The 17327-nt window shown below is 52.6% G+C and overlaps 1 protein-coding gene across 2 annotated transcripts in view; it reads right to left on the bottom strand.

Annotated features, from left to right (window-relative positions):
- PITPNM3 (PITPNM family member 3) overlaps positions 1-17327 on the bottom strand; it is a 107896-nt gene that overhangs the window by 28625 nt on the left and 61944 nt on the right. For both annotated transcript variants that reach the window (XM_033184882.1, XM_033184881.1), the window contains exons 5-6: positions 5523-5599; positions 4818-5053 (exon numbers count right to left, since the gene is read on the bottom strand). In XM_033184882.1, coding sequence (XP_033040773.1) covers positions 4818-5053; positions 5523-5599 — 313 coding nt within the window. The remainder of the gene's footprint in view (positions 1-4817; positions 5054-5522; positions 5600-17327) is intronic.

The following is a 17327-nucleotide window of genomic DNA, read 5'->3' as shown; positions in this document are numbered from 1 at the left end:
CTGCATGGCCCCAAAGGACACCCCAATCATAGAGGAAGAAGTCAGCTGAGAAGTCAGCTAGTGTGGACTTCCTGGAGGAGGTGGGACTTCATCATGGCAGACTTCCTGGAGGAGGTGGGGCTTGAACTAGGCCTCATGGAAGGCTTTGAAGAAGCTGGGAAAGGAGGAGACAGGGCATGCCAGGCTTGGGGTTCACATGTTGGCCACAGCTTGGAGCTGGGCACACGGCTACAGACATGATGTGTTCATTTTGTCACTGGGAGAAGATCAGAGCTTTCATCAGCTTTGTGGAAAGTTCTGTGACCCCAGAGGGGGCTGAGAGCCTGCCCAACAGTATCCAGTCAGCAGATTGTCCAGACTTTGCATTGGTGCCCTCAACTCCCTACCTTCCCACTAGGAAATGCCTCCCTCTCTGGGCAGCTCAGACTCACTTGAGACCAGTGCCTCCGAGTCACCTGCCCCTGCCTCTGCCCCAACCTCTGCTTCTCTTCCCTGGGGCTTCCGACTCAGGTGCACTGTTGGACCTGCCTGGTTAGGAAGGACCACAGCGGGAGGCTGAGAACTCTCCACCCCTGTCCAGAGCCTGCCCTTCCCCCTTAGCCCAAGCTCAGGCTGATGGAGCCCAAATGCAGATCCCACTGGCACTCGACAGAATCTGGGGCAGGTGACAGGGCTCGAGCACTCTCAGCAGGTGGCAGAGTCCTCGTGGTGTACAAGGTTGGCCCTGTCAGCCATTCCTCATCTCCAAAGGACACAAATTAGAGGAAACAGGCCTCGATTGCAGCGGAGAGATTTTAATTAGCTGAGAAAGAGCTCCCTCCCAGCCGTGATTACGGGGTGATGAATGGCCCTGGCAAGGAGCTGCCTGGGGGAGAACTAAGCTCCCTCCAGCCGGCCCCGCGAATGGCTGGGCCATCCGTCTTCCTGGAGATAGAGGTGACCCAGCTCTGGAGGTCAGATGTCCTGGGGACAGGTAGAGAGGTTCCTGAGATGGATGATGAACTTGCACAGTGAAGTCCTGGACTGGCAGAGTGACAAGGGAACACGCTATGCCACCAGCTAGGCAGTGAGCAGGTATCAGAGATGCAGATTCCGGGGCACCTCCCTCCTGAATCAGCCACTGCCCGGGGGAGGCCTGGACATCTCACAGTTTAACAAGAATCACACCAGGGATTTGGGCAATTAGCCAGGTTGCGGAATTACGGACCTAATCTCCTTCCTTCCTTCCAACTCTGATGGAGATCTGCCCGCAACTCCTGGTGGTGTCCAAGGAATGCAGATAAATCAGAGTCTCTGACTTTCCCCCTATCCAGAGGGGGAAAGGAAGGCCCAGGAAAGGGAAGGGGCTTGCCCATGCTCTCTCCTGACCAGCTGGAAGCTCTAGGGTAGGGGACTTTGGCCCTCCCCACACCGAGCCCTCCTCAGAACCACATCTGGCTGAGAACAGTGGCTCCCATTCTCCTGGGAAATCAGGAGTGCGGTGTGCCCCACACACCTGGCACCCTGCTAGGGACCTCTTCCCACCTTCCCCAGCTCCGGAGCCCCAGGGTATGAGGGCCCTGCCTGAGGGCTGGGCTCTGCAGCGGCCCCAAGTCTCTGGCAGGGTCCTGTGAGGGCTCGGAGAGGCAGAATGGAGGTGCAGAGGCCTCCCTCCTGCCCCTGACTGAAAGTTCCCAGCTGCCAGCCCCAGCGATCTGCCAAATACCTACAGGATTTGGGCCCTGCAGGCATTTGGGCCATTTTTTACACATATGACTGCTGAGAATCCAGGTATCCACCCAGCCCCAGGCACCTACCTTTAGCTAGTTCAACAGGACAGGAAGACAGGGAGCACTGCAGTCCTCAGGGCCTGGAGCAGTGGGTGGAGCTCCCAGAGGCCCCATACCCTGGAGGTCCCCTCAGTTTGTCCCCCACAGGTACCAGGGCCCATAGTGGGCAAGGATATGCCAGCATCAGCAGTGAGAAAGCTACCCGGCGCTCAGCCAGCCCTTCTGTGCACACATCCTTCCCTCCTTTCTCCCCACCAGCTGGGTTCCCTACTGCGAGCTGGAAGTCTCCCTCCCCAGCCCACTCTCCACCTGCAGAGAGAGCCCCTCTTCCAGCCAGGAGGAAGATGACATGAGTGGCAGCTAGCATCCCCGAGGCTGGCATCCCCATGGTTAGCATCTCCAAGGCTGGCATCCGCATGGCTAGTATCCCTGAGGCTAGCATCGCATCTCCAAGGCTGGCATCCCCATGGCTAGTATACCTGAGGCTAGCATCGCATCTCCAAGGCTGGCATCCCCATGGCTAGTATCCCTGAGGCTAGCATCGCACCTCCAAGGCTGGCATCCGCATGGCTAGTATCCCTGAGGCTAGCATCGCATCTCCAAGGCTGGCATCTGCATGGCTAGTATCCCTGAGGCTAGCATCACATCTCCAAGGCTGGCACCCCCATGGCTGGATCTCTAAGGCTGGCATCCCTATGGCTAGTATCCCCAAGCTTGGCATCCCCATAGCTAGTATCCCCGAGGCTGGTATCCCCATGGCTGGATCCCCACAGCCGGCATCCCTAAGGCTGGCATCCCCAAGACTAGTATCCCCAAGGCTGGCATCACCAAGGCTGGCATACCCAAGGCTAGCATCCTCAAGGCTAGTATCCCCGAGGCTAGTATCCCCATGGCTGGATCCCCACAGCTGGCATCCCTAAGGGTGGCATCCCCAAGGCTGGCATCCCTATTTGCTTTCTGCGTTTTGGACACTGTGTTGAGTGCTTCACACACATTAGCACACAGACTCTTCACAGCCACCCTGAGAGGTTATTTACTAAGGCTACCTTCATTGTATAGATTAGGAAACTGAGATAAGGAGAGGTTCAACACGTTCCCCTGATCACACAGCCAGGATTCAAATCCATGCGGCCTGAGAGCCCACACACTTAGCCATGGTATGCAAACCCAAAAGTCACTCCTCCAGGAAGTCCTCTCTGGCCTTTCTCAGAGAGCCCACAGTGCCCTGTCCCTCCTCCATCACAGCACTGTGATATTATGAGGTAGATAGATAGATTAGATAGATAGATAGATAGATAGATAGATAGAGATAATGGATGGACGGATAGATGGATGGATAGACTGATGGGGATGGATGGATGGACGGACAAATGCATGGATGGATGGATGAATAGCTAGATAAATAGAATAGAATGATAGAGGCCGGGCGCAGTGGCTCAAGCCTGTAATCCCAGCACTTTGGGAAGCCGAGACGGGCGGATCACGAGGTCAGGAGATCGAGACCATCCTGGCTAACACGGTGAAACCCCGTCTCTACTAAAAAATACAAAAAAACTAGCCAGGCGAGGTGGCGGGCGCCTGTAGTCCCAGCTACTCGGGAGGCTGAGGCAGGAGAATGGCGTAAACCCGGGAGGCGGAGCTTGCAGTGAGCTGAGATCCGGCCACTGCACTCCAGCCTGGGTGACAGAGCGAGACTCCGTCTCAAAAAAAATAAAAAATAAAAAAAATAGAATGATAGAGAGAGAGAGAGAGAGAGAGAATAGATAGATAGGTTTTGTCCAAAGTTCCTGCCTCCCATAGCCGTTGTTATAATGTTGGGGCATTTAGGCCTTGGAAAACCGAATCAATCCCTCTCTCTATCTCTGTCTCTCTCTCTCTGACATTCTCCTGCCCTCCTTTAATTCTCTCCCCAGGCAGGAACTTTCCCCCACCTTTCTGTCTTGGAGCTGGCTGTGAAGAAATTCTCTGAGCTCCCTTGTCTGATTTAGGTCATGAGACCCTCGTTTCAGAAGGGGTCCTGCCCCATACCGAGGAGGAAGGAATGCTGTGGAGAGGTCAAGAAGAATCTGAGCAGACAGGCCCTGCTGGGTTTCCCCACTCGGTCTGAATGTCAGACCCTTTTTGTCCAACCACATATCTACGTTGTCAATCATGCCTAGCCAATGACACCTCCATTCAAGAGACAAAAGAACAGGAGAGCTTCCGGGGAGCTGAACGTGTGGAGGTTTCTAGAGGCCGGCACACCTAGGGAAGCTCCACGCCCCTTCTCCCATACCTCACCTTATGCCTCTCTTCATCTGTATCCTTTATAATAAACCAGGAAATGTGATTCAGCATTTTCCTGAGTTCTGTGAGCCCATCTAGCAATTAATTGAACCCAGTGACAGGGTTGCGAGAACCCCAGCTGGAAGCTGCGCTGTCAGCAGCGCAGGTAAAACAAACTGGGGCACAGTATCGGTGTCGGAAGTTTGGGGCGGTCTTGTGGGACCAAGCTCTCACCCCATGGGATCTGATGCTATCTGCAGGTAGACAGTGGCAGAATTGAACTGCAGGGCACCCAGCTGGTGCCCACAGCAGAACTGACTGCTTGGTGTACACGGAAACAGCCCCTCACATGTGGCCCCGGAAGTCTTCCGTGTTGACTGTTAGGGTGTGAGAGCAAAGGAAAAACACCATTCGTGTTTTTCAGATTCCTACTTGGCTGCAACTGGGTGGCCGAGTTTGATTCCTGTCTCCATGGGCTGGGCAAGCCTGGGGGAAACTGCTCAACCTCTCGACACTCAGTTTCTTTATCTGGGCCAAACAGAGCAGGCCTGTTGAACACAGGAAGTGGCTCAAGATTTCACAGGACCCAAGCACAACCAGGCCCAGGCGGAGGACTCTTCCCCACACTTTCCACCAGGGATGCTTGTGTTTCATCAGGATCTGACATCCTGGAGAGTCCCTGCAGGTACCCACCTGCCCATGGGGTCCATGTTGCGGGGGAAGCCCCTCCACGTAGTCCCCCCACTAACCCCAACCAGTCCAAACAAGCAGAAATGGACTCACTGAGAGACGAGCGAGAAAGCCTCAGAGCAGATGGCAGGACAGGGGACGAACTTGATGAGGATGTGGCCCAGGGCAGCAGGGAAGTGGGCTCGTGTGACCTTCTCCAGCACGGAGCTGAAGGTGTGGATGTCAGCTGCCTTGCAGGACGGGTCCCCGGTCCCGGTGTCCAGGATGTTTCCCCCGTGCAGGACCAGCAGGAGGACATGCGTCTTGCAGGAGCGCTGCGGGCAGCCTTCCTGAGAGCCAGGGTGGTTGGGATACAGAGAGAGAAAGGCGGCTGGGGTAGGGGGAGGCACACAGGGACACACACACACAGGGACACACACAGGGACACACACGCGCATGCTCACACACACGGGGAGACTGAGGCCAGAGAAGCAGGCACTATGTCCAGCCTGTCGTAACTGCAATCTGAGGAGTCGTCTCAGCTCTAATACACCCCGCTGTGTAATAGAACCTCTGGGGCATTCAGAGTGAGGGAAGGACACGGGCTGCCAGGAAGGATGGCAGGGCAGGAAGAGTCCCAAGAGACGCTTCCTGTTCATACGGGAACCCAAAGCCCAGGGAAGGACACGGACCCACCCAGGGTCACACAGCAAGTCAGATGAAGAGCTGGAAGAAAACGAGGCCGCCTATTGTCCAAGGGCTCTTCCTAAAATCCTGGCCTCCGAGACGGGCCCAGACACCCTCTGAAACCCAGCCCACCTCGCTGTCTTCGTGGATCTCGATGCTTCCCTGGGCCGGGAACCTCTGTCTTCTCAAGGAAACCCGGTACAGTTCTCCTGCAGAGGGAAAGGAGAGCTCAGCATCCTCAGGTGATCAGACACTCCCTGGGCCCCGCTGGCCCTAAAGGTGAGGCCTTGGCTTCCATCAGAGGTGACCTCAAGTTAGTTAGAGTCTGGAGCTAGGAAGAGTCACCTCACCCAGGCTCTGCCTGAAACCAACACAACATGAAACCCTTTCTCCTCACAAGGAAAGGGAGGGTGGCAGGGTGAGGCCATCGCGGATGGTGCTTCTGAAAGGAGGGGCTTCCTCGAAAGGAACTAGGCTGCGTTTCTTCACCACAGACAGCAGCAAGGGTGAGTGCCGCCTGAGGACCTCCGCTTCCAGTTACGGACGGCGATTTGAGCCAAGCCTCCCGCTGAGTACAACTTGAATTGCTGGTGTGATGGCAAATTGTATGCACCCTCTCTTGACTGGGCTGAGAGGTGCCCAGAGAGCTGGTAAAACACGCTCTCTGGGTCTATCTGTGAGGTGTTTGGGGAAGAGGTTGGCATTTGAAGCAGTGAACGAAGGCGATCTGCCCTGCCAAGGCGGGTGGGCACCATGCAGTCTGTGAGGGTCTGAGTAGAACAAAGTGGTGCAGGGAGGAGGGATTCACTCTTCTCAAGCTCAGACTTCTGTCTCCTGCCTTACACATCAGCGCACCCGCTTCTCCAGCCTTGGGACTTGAACTGGGATTCATGCCATTGTCTCGCCTGGTTCTCCGGCCTTTGGGCTTAGGCTGGAACTACACCACAGCCTTTCCTGGGTCTCCCAACTTCCAGACAGCAGATCAGGGAACCTCTCAGCCTCCATCATCACAAGAGCCAGTCCCTCATAATAAGTCTCTTTTTTCTTTTCTTTTCTTTTTCTTTTTTTTTTTTTTTTGGATGGAGTTTCACTCTTGTTGCCCAGGCTGGAGTGCAATGGTGCAATCTCAGGTCACCGCAACCTCCGCCTCCCAGGTTCAAGGGATTCTCCTGCCTCAGCCTCCCGAGTAGCTGGGATTACAGGTATGCGCCACCACACCTGGCTAATTTTGTATTTTTAGAAGAGATGGGGTTTCTCCATGTTGGTCAGGCTGGTCTCAAACTCCTGATTTCAAGTGATCTGCCTGCCTCGGCCTCCCAAAGTGCTGGGATTACAGGCACGAGCCACCGCGCCTGGCCAATAAGTCTCTTTTTATACATCTGTGTATATATCCTTTCAGTCGGTTTCTCTAGAGAACCCTAATACAGCTGGATAAATACTTTTAAAGTATATGTATATATGTGCGTGCGTGTGTGTGTGTGTGTGTATTTATATATATATATTTGAAGTTATCAGAGAGATAATAGAGCCTTGAATTACGGGACCACTTTCTAGGGAAGGTAGACTCCAGAGAGGTAAGGTCAGCACTTGAAACACTCTTGGCATCCCCCATGAGCTTCAGGGTAAAGCTGGCCTTTGCCAGTAACCTCTCCTTGCTTCTCTCAGCAGCCTGGGCTCAACACCTCCTCCTTCAAGAAGTCCTTCTTCGCTCCCAGCCCTCCCTGAGCTCTCATTTCCCTAACACAGAATTCAGTAAACCACAGCCATGGACCAAATCTGCCCCACTGCCTGTTTTTTGTAAATAAAGTTTTATTGGAACACACTCAGGCTCCTTCAGAATTCAGTAAACCACAGCCATGGACCAAATCTGCCCCACTGCCTGTTTTTTGTAAATAAAGTTTTATTGGAACACACTCAGGCTCCTTCATTTACAGATTGTCTATGGCAGGCGGCTTTTGTGCCATAGCAGCAGAGCGGTCACAGCAGACACCTTACAGCTTACAAAGCTGAAAATATTTATTATCTGGCCCTTTCCAGAAACGCTTGTCAACCCCTGATCTAACACCCCTACGCCCCTGAATGTCATCACATTGGACTCCTGGGTGGAGACACTTCAAAGCATTCAACGGCCACCCCCGAGCCCCCACCCAAATGATACCTGCCGCTATGAGGACTCCTTCCTGCCTCCAGGCTGCCTTCAGCTCCTCTCCTTCCTCTCCCGTGAGATGGATGCTACCTCCCATGTGTGGCTAAAACCTACAGCCAAGCTGAACCACCTGTTTGTCTTCAGGGAGGAGGAACTGGCTCATCTCTCTCTTAAAGTCGCAGGTTCTAGATGAAGATGGTCCTTGCCTTCTTCACACCCCCCGCACCCCCACCAGAGCCTGCTGCTCCCCTCTAGGAGTCACGTCTGGGGAGGGTACTTCCAGGGACTTGGCGGGCAACGCTAGGCACTCTGTCAACATCCCCTCACCACGACCAGCCCCAGGGGAGGGTACCTCTACAAGGAACGGCACATGAGAAGCTTTTCTCAGCAGGGAAGAGCACTTCTGAAATATCCAGTCCTCACAGACACAATCCCAGTCAAAGGGTAACTGCTTTATGAGCTCCAAGCTGCTGCCCACACAGACAGGAAATCGTTTCCTAAAGGGAGGAGGAGGGAAAACCTGTCCTGGGGCCTGGCTGTGCCCAGCACTTCCTAGTTCTTCCCACTGGCTCAGCTCTCCTGCCTCATTTCTAACTTACTAAAGACGTTGCCCTGGGCTTGGCTAGAGGAGATGCAGGCTCTCCCCTCAGGACAGGATGATAACACAAGACAACAGTAACGGCTCAGCTTTATGAAGCACTTATTATGTCCCGGGCGCTATGTGCTTTACATGGTTCATTCTGTCTGGTCCCCGCAATTTCTCTCTGAGTCTGAATGGTCTTGTAATTAGCCCCATTTTACAGATGAGCAAACCGAGACTCAACCTACGTCACCTGCCCCACGCACCTTAAAGGTTAAAGCCCAGGTCTGCCGCTGCCAGGCCCCTTACCAACACATGGACTAGCACCAGGAGGGAGAGGGTCTGAGTGTGGCTTCCCTGAGACAAAGCGCTCATGCTTCACGGTGTGTGTAGCTGTGTGTGCGACTCTGGGGCAGGCTGTGAGTCAAGAAGAACCAGGAGTGACGGCAGGGCTGAGCTTGGCTCTAGGGCTGGGAGGAGCGTGGTTAAAGCCAGGGACCCTGGATCACATCTGAGTTTGCCTGAGTTCACATCTTCGCTTTTCTCAGCTGTGTGACCTGTGTCTCAGTTTCTTCATGTGGAATATGGGGATAATGCAAGCAGCTACCCCATGGGGTGGTGGTGGTGAGGATAGATGAGTGCGTATGCATAAAGGGCTTAGAGCAGGGTGCGGAACACAGGAAGTGTCACATGGCTTAGCCGCTATTGTTATTCTTATCATTATCCAGGGGACATCCAGGGCACAGAGCCAGGGCCACAGCTGACAAGATGGGCTGCTGGGGACATTGCCGCCTCCACACTTGCCTTCCCTTATGCCAAGTCCCTCCCTGAGCCCTGGCAGGCTCCTCGGCCTTGCTGGGCAGGGCGCCTGTTTGCAGTGTGATTACAGGATTAAATGCTGTGATTGCCACAAATTACTATGGCAAGGCTATAAATACATTGCAGGGAAGACATGAGGGTCCTGCTGTCTCCTGGGCACGATGGCCTCTGTTAGGTGGGGGCTGGACCCTGCACCCTCAGCCATTACAAAAGCCAAGGAGCACCCACATCTTTGATCTGTCTGGAGCCAGCTCCCTCGGGACCCATGTGATGCTCTGGGCATCAAATCGGTGGATGACTGCTGCATCCTGGCCACCAACGATGTTGAGGCCATGCCTGGTTCCGTGGGGATGGGAGCCACGGGCCAGAGACTGGGCAGGATTGTCCTCAGTATCCCTCACTCTTCCCTAGCAGGAGAGAAGAGTCTCGCCTCCTACGCTGTTTGAGGACAGAGCTTTTGCTTCCTTTCCATGCACAAAAGCCAGGAATGCTTTGCTCTGGGAGATGGAGGAAGGGAGATCTAGCCTGCCAGATTCAGATTCTGGCCCCTTGAGAGGTGACTGGCAGGACCAGAGCTTCCCCACAGAAAGGCACATCCGCCGTCTTCGTCTTAGCAGAGGCCCCTGTAGACAAGCAGGGGCAGCCGTAGGCCACCTTCCCTGTACCTTCCCCACAGGTCTCTGCTCTTCTAAAAGCCAGACATTCCTACCATGATGATTGAGGCCATTGGCTCTGACTCACCCATAAGACATAACTCTTTCACCCATCCTTGCCTTTGCTCATGCGAGCCCTCTGCCTGCAAACCCTTCCTCCCTTTGCAGACTGGCAAACTTCTGCTTGTCCTACAAAACCCTGCTCAATTGCTGTCACCTCCAGAAAGCCATCTTTGATCTATCTAGGCAAAGATGGTTATCCCACAGTAGGCGGCGCTGGTGCTGGCGTACTTGTCTATCTCCCCAGACTGTAGGCCCTTTGAGAATAGAGTTTATCACCTTTCAGGGCCAAGGATGGCATTTTTGTGAAAACCTTTTGGAAGATCCCAGGATGCACACAGCCTGTGAGACATCTCTGTGCCATGAAACCCTCAGGAGAAATCAGGTTCAGGGAAGCATCATCCACTGAGAAGCACATTTCGTGAAAGCACTCATGGGAACTGGTATGTAGGAACCTCTAGGGATTCTAGAAGAGTCTGGTCTGGGCTCTATAATTCCACCCCCAGAGGCTTCCTCAGGGACTCTGGTGATAAAAGCAGCTGGCAGGGGGTCCTAAGGGGTGGAGAGCCACATACAGGGGACCCCAGGACCTCATGATTAGGCTGCCTGTTTCTTCCCACTTCCTGTTAATTTCTGTTTGCACGTCCCTATTCAGGCTGGGTCCCTGCAGTGCCCACGTTTGGGGTGGGTGAGCCCACAGCTGTTTTTGTGACAGCGTTTTTTGACAGGCTTTGAGACAGGCCAGCTACCACAGTGCCAGCTCCTAGTACCCTGCTAGCCCCACATCAGGAGAGGTGGTCCACCCAGCTCACCATGGCTGCTCTTGACGCCTGAAGAATGGAGCCTATTTTTGCTTAATCACAGCCTTGGTGAGGTACCAATTGCGATCATCCCCTCTAATTGCCAATGAGCCACACTGCTCTTGAGATGAAAGCCAAGGTCATCACCCACACACTCAGCACCCCACGCAAAGCATCACCCCAGCTCGGCTGCAGAGCGTGGCTGTCTCCCTCTCTCTTGCTACCAACCTCTGGGGTCCACAGGGGTGGATGCTGAGGGGCCCCCTGGCTAAAGCCAAACAGTCTCCTCCTCCATCCTTGGCAGTCACTCCTACCCTCCCGTCAGCCACCCCTGGAGTCAACCGAGCAGAGCTGGGCCCACCTCGAGATCATGTGGCACATGCTGAGAAGCAGCTACAAAGGTATCTAATCCTCTATGAGCTAGTGGAGGCTCATGCATGGGTAGAAACACAATTTTTTTTTTTTTGCATAAACCAGCCCAGGTCACCAGGCCAGGGCTCTTCCTCGTCCTGAAGGAGGGGAGTAAAAAAGGTATGGTCTCTTTGTTCTTACTAATGCCTTCACGCCTCAGCCCTGCCTCCTCAGGGGCACTCTTGGGAGTGCAACAGTGAGGAGAGGCTACTATGAGGGGCAGGAACTGCTCAGACTCTTAGGCCCTTTCAGTCGAGCTCCTCCCCCATTTAAAAAGACACGCTAGCCAGGCACAGTGGCTCACGCCTGTAATCCCAGCACTTTGGGAGGCCAAGGTGCCGAGGTGCATGGATCACGAGGTCAGGAGATCGAGACTAACCTGGCTAACACAATAAAACCCCCTCACTGGTAAAAACACAAAAAGTTAGCCAGACATGGTGGCAGGCGCCTGTAGTCCCAGCTATTGGGGAGGCTGTGGCAGGAGAATGGTGTGAACCTGAGAGGCGACGGTTGCAGTGAGCCAAGATCGTGCTACTGCACTCCAGCCTGGGTGACAGAGTGAGACTCTGTCTCAAAAAATAATAATAATAATAATAAATAATAAATAAAAAGACATATTACTTGCCGGGTGCTGTGGCTCATATCTGTAGTCCCAGTACTTTTTGGGGGACCAAGGTGGGCGGATCACGAGGTCAAGAGTTCGAGACCAGCCTGGCCAACATGGTGAAACCCCATCTCTACTAAAAACACAAAAATTAGCTGAGCGTGGTGGCGCACACCTGTAGTCCCAGCTACTCGGGAGGCTGAGGCAGGAGAATCGCTTGAACCTGGGAGGCGGAGGTTGCAGTGAGCTGAGATCACGCCACCGCACTCCAGCCTGGCGACAGAGCGAGACTCCATCTCAAAAAAATAAAAATAAAAAAAGAAAAAAAGACATGTTATGCTCTGAGGATGCCCTGTCAAGTCCACCCTGGCCCTGCTTGGAAGTCAAAGGCTTTGCTATTTTGCTGCCATGTGGGATTCATCCATATAGCTAGGTGACATCTGGGAAGAACTATAGCCTCATATTCAGTAGCATCTCCGGGGCTCAGCCCACAGCCCCAACTCCCCAGGTGAGCCCACGTGACACACACAGGCGGAGAGAAGGACACACACAGACTTACAGGGAAGATAGGACACGGATAGAGTCCTTGGATGGGAAACTAACCCTCTACTCAGAGGTTGACCTCAGACACGCTCTGCAAACCACCGCAAAAGGAGGGGTTTGCCTACATTCCCTGGTAAGAGTCAGGCAGTCTGAGATTCTATGAGTTCAAGCGTGAGTGCCCTCTGTGAGTGCTAGCCTCCAGACCGGGCAGAATTCAGCACTAGGACCTTGAAGGGGACCCACAGTCACAAAGATGGAGCCGCTTTGAGAGGCTACTGAGAAAGGAAGAACAACCAAAAAGCTGCAGGCAGCACACTTCGCTTTGCTTTTCAAAGTGGCTGATTCCAACTAGGGAGCTCGGTGTTAATTCCTAGGTAAGTCCTGGGGCAAATTAATAAACAAATGCTTTGAGGACCCTTCGAAAAGGAAGCAGTGGGGCCGGGCGCGGTGGCTCACCCCTGTAATCCCAGCACCGAGGGAGGCTGAGGCGGGTGGATCACTTGAGGTCAGGAGTTTGAGACCAGCCTGGCCAACATGATGAAACCCCGTCTCTACTAAAAATACAAAAAGTAGCCGGGCGTGGTGGTGGGCACCTGTAATCCTAGCTATCTGGGAGGTTGAGGCAGGAGAATCACTTAAACCTGGGAGGCGGGGGTTGCAGTGAGCCCAGATCGCGCCACTGCACTCCAGCCTGGGAGACAGAGTGAGACTCTGTCTCAAAAAAAAAAGGGGGGGGAGGGGAAGTGGGGGGAGGGTAGGGGAGCAGTGGCTCCCACAGCTCTGATAGGTTCGCCTGGAACCAGCTCGCTAACCCTGCATCATAGCATGTGGCATAGATAGGGTCGCTGGACCAGCAGCTCAAGGGAATGCCAAGGGCTTAGGGGCATCTGGGGAGGGGAACACACTGGCAGAATAACAAACTGTCTAAGGAATCCATAGCTCTGACCACAGGAGCTCAAGGAATGTGGGCTCATGAATGGGAACCTGTGGCCACACAGAAGGTGTGGGGACCAACAGCCAGTAACTGATGTGGATGGAGCAGCACGAAGCTGGGGAAATGATGGGCCTTCTTCTGAAGGTTTTTAAGCTTTTTTAAAAACAGGGGAAAATTTTAGCCAATGAAAGTTTCCCTAGGAGCCCAATTTGCAAAGATAAAAGTGGACTGGCTCAGGCTGAAGCAGGTTGGGGGACCCAGAGCCCACCTTCCTCACTCCAGCACATCCCTGTCCCTAGGCAGTTCCTGAGGACTCCAAGAGAGTGAAACTTAAAAGCCACTGAGTTTGTTCAGCAGCCAGACTGCAGGCCACCCTCCTCTGCAGGTTCCCAGCCCCTAGCTTTGCAGAAAGGAAAAACGACAATCTAAATAAATAATGGTGGGGGAGGTGGGGGAAGGAGCTTGGGGTCTCGTATTAGAAGAAAACACACCAAAATGTTTACAGTGGTTTTCTCTAGATGCTGGGACAATGGATTTTATATATATATATATATATGGTTTTTTTTTACTTTATACTTTCATCTATTTTCCAATTTTTCTCTAAGGAGTCCATATTTCTTTTAGTTTAAAACTATTTGTGAATGTTTATTGGATAGATAATACAAGTATGTGTCATGTTTATGCGAGGAACTTTTTTTTTTTTTTTGAGACGGAGTCTCACTCTGTCGCCAGGCTGGAATGCAGTGGTGCTCTCAGCTCACTGCAACCTCCGCCTCCCGGGTTCCAGCAATTCTCCTGCCTCAGCCTCCTGAGTAGCTGGGATTACAGGCATGCACCACCATGTCCGGCTAATTTTTGTATTTTTAGTAAAGACAGGGTTTCACAATGTTGGCCAGGATGGTCTTGAGCTCTTGACCTCATGATCTGCCCGCCTTGGCCTCCCAAAGTGCTGGGATTACAGATATGAGCCACTGCGCCCGGCCTATGTGAGGAACATTTTAAAACCAGCCACAACCTCCTATTTTAGTCAATATAAACACTACAAAGAAAAAGGTGTGACATGTCCTCCCCTCTGAGAGCTGACAGGCTAATGAGGGAGTATAAAAGGACAAGAAATACTTGTGGAAGGAAAGAATAAATGTGGAATATGATGAGTGAATTAAGATCGTGTGTTTGGGCCGGGCGCGGTGGCTCAAGCCTGTAATCCCAGCACTTTGGGAGGCCGAGATGGGCGGATCACGAGGTCAGGAGATGGAGACCGTCCTGGCTAACCCAGTGAAACCCCATCTCTACTAAAAATACAAAAAACTAGCCGGGCGAGGTGGCGGGAGCCTGTAGTCCCAGCTACTCGGGAGGCTGAGGCAGGAGAATGGCGTGAACCCGGGAGGCGGAGCTTGCAGTGAGCTGAGATCCAGTCACTGCACTCCAGCCCGGGCGACAGAGCAACACTCCGTCTCAAAAAAAAAAAAAAAAAAAAAAAGATCGTGTGTTTGGGTTAAAAACGAACTCGAGGCTAGGCATGGTGGCTCACACCTGTAATCACAGCACTTTGGAGGCCAAGGCGGGTGGATCAGTTGAGGTCAGCAGTTCGAGACCAGCCTGGCCAACATGATGAAACCCCATCTCTACTAAAAATACAAAGAGTAGCCAGGCATGGTGGCAGGTGCCTGTAATCTCAGCTACTTGGGAAGCTGAGGCAGGACGATCACTTGAACCCAGCAGGTGGAGGTTGCAGTAAGCAGAGATCCCACTATTGCACTCCAGCCTGGGCAACAAGAGCAAAACCCCAACTCGAAAAAATAAAATAATAAAATAAAATAAAAATAAAGCCTTCCAAGGACTTAAAAAAAAAAAAAAAAAAAGAACTCGATCCCACTTGCCTATTCCTACCCTATTGGTTATTGCCCAAACTTGTGCCAGGGCTGAAAACACCAAGACCAGTCAGACACAGCACCTGCCTTCAAATAGCTCTCAAGCCCCTGGGATCACATGACCAAGAGTAGGTCATGTGACCAAGGTCAGGTCATATGACAAAGACCTAGGTCATGTGCTTCAGATCAGTCACATGACCAAAGGCTACAAACAGCCTAAGTCAGGGTACTGGGGCTGCCACCATTACTTCTCAACCTCTAAGGCTGCACAAACCAGAGATCTCAGTTCAAAATGAGAGGGGGACATCCCTGCCCTGCCCCTGCAGCTCAGGCTCTGCCGAGGGCATGTCTGATGGGCAGGAAAGCTATAGAAAGGGGCTCAGGAGGTTGAGAGACCTAGCCTGGAGAAGAGCAGGCTCAGAGGGATATAGCGGCTGCCTGCAAATCTATGCTGAGCATGTGTGGGTCAAGGGAGCAGAGGGCAGAGCCAGGATGAATAAAGGTTGAGGTGGTTTCTGGAGAGTCATTCCAAGTTTTAGCACAACCTAGGAAATGTTTACAACAGTTCAAGAGTGACCTGTGCTGACCTGCAAACAGGCTGTTCTTGACTGAGGTTAGACAAGCAAGTTATATAAGTGGCCACGTAGCAGGGTGCTGGGGAGGGAAGTTTCATCCAGTGTGATGGGGAGCTGGAGGCTGAGGTCTCTCCGTGACTCCTTAACCCTTTCAGGGTCAGAATCTAATCACGTCCGCCTGGATTCATCTGACTAACCAGGCTAAGGTGATGTGTTCAAACCTTCACTGGCCCAGTGAGCCTTTCACAGAGACACTACCCCAGACCAGGGCCTGGCCCTTGCGAGGGCCTATGCCCCAAACCCTGCCCCTTGAGAACATGTTGTTAGATACCCCAAGTGAACACGGGGTTAGTTCAGAGGATCAGTTCTCATGGGGAATCCCAGTTCAGATCAGAGGTGCCATCTTGAATCGGGCCTAGTGAAATTTCCAGGTATACAACCATGAGAAAACTCTGCTACCATGACACAGGGATGCTAGAGGGACATGACATCCCAAATCCTGGTATTCCCCTACAGACTCCTCTGCAACAAACACAGCCCTCCTAAGATTGGTCCTGAGTTTCTAGTCCTCACCCGGTGTCTCGGGCAATCTTCACAGGAGTGAAGTCAGGAGTACTCTCCCCATCTTAAAGATGAGAAAACCAAGGATTGGAAAGGTGAAGTGATTCCTCTCAGGATGTAAGTGGAGGGCTGGGGACTTGAACCCAGGTCACCAGGTCAGGGCTCTTCATCGTCCTGAAGGAGGGGAGTAAGAAAGGGATGGTCTCTTTGCTCTTACTAATGCCTTCACACCACAGCCCTGCCTCCTCAGGGAGACTCTTGGCAGCGAAGAAAGAGTGGGGAGAGGTTACTATAGGGAGCAGGGACTTCTTAGGTTGTTAGGCCTGATGCCCTAATGATCCCCTGTCAAGGCCACCCTGGCCCTGCCAGGAACAGCACAAACACAAAGGAATGCAGTGGCACGCTCCAGCCCACGCGCACCTGCAGTAACCCCCACTGAGTGTGTGCAGCATCCAGCACAGGGCCTGGGAATCGCTCTTACACATAGGAAAAAGGTGCTCAACCTTAGAACCCTAAACTAGAGGAAGGCTCATTGAAATTACCCTAAAACAACTTTTTTTTTCCCCCACCTGTCGGATTGGCAGTTGTGACACCCTGTGGGCCAGGGTGTGGAAAAACATCTCTTCATTCATTGCTGGTGAGAGTAAAACAGCCTCCGTGAAGGGCCATCCGGTAACGTCATTCAAAATGCAAAATGCCTTTGACCCAGCAATTCCAAGCCCACATGCAAAAGGACATATGTACAATGCTAACCATTGCCACAGTGCTTTTACTATAGCAAAAGACAGGAAGCACCTATACGTCCACCAGTAGGGGACAGATTAAATAAATTGTACCACAGTGAAATCGCACACACTCATTGCAAAAAACAACTCACCTCTAAGTGTACCGAGCTAAGGAGACAATCTTGATCTAGTATCAACATCTGAGAAAAGCAAGGTGCGCGATGCAAGGAACTGTGTGCTCCCTTCTGTGTGAGGATATAGATATAAAAATATATATAAATGCATATTTATGGAGAGACTCACATATGCAGAGATTATCTCTGAAATGGAATCTAAGAAATCGGTTATAATCTTTTCTTCTAGGGAGAAATGTGTGCGCTGGAAGACAGGAGAGGGAGGCATTTTATACCGTGTACATGTGCTACCTACTCAAAAGATAGATTAAAAATAAGAAATTTTTTGGCCGGGCGCGGTGGCTCAAGCCTGTAATCCCAGCACTTTGGGAGGCCGAGACGGCGGATCACGAGGTCAGGAGATCGAGACCATCCTGGCTAACACGGTGAAACCCCGTCTCAACTAAAAATACAAAAACTAGCCGGGCGAGGTGGCGGGCGCCTGTAGTCCCAGCTACTGTGGAGGCTGAGGCAGGAGAATG

This window comes from Trachypithecus francoisi, unplaced genomic scaffold (genome assembly GCF_009764315.1).
Source record: "Trachypithecus francoisi isolate TF-2019V2 unplaced genomic scaffold, Tfra_2.0 Lachesis_group20, whole genome shotgun sequence".
Lineage (NCBI taxonomy): Eukaryota > Metazoa > Chordata > Mammalia > Primates > Cercopithecidae > Trachypithecus > Trachypithecus francoisi.
The sequence above is the reverse complement of the archived record's forward strand: the minus strand, read 5'-3'. Positions and strand labels throughout refer to the sequence as shown.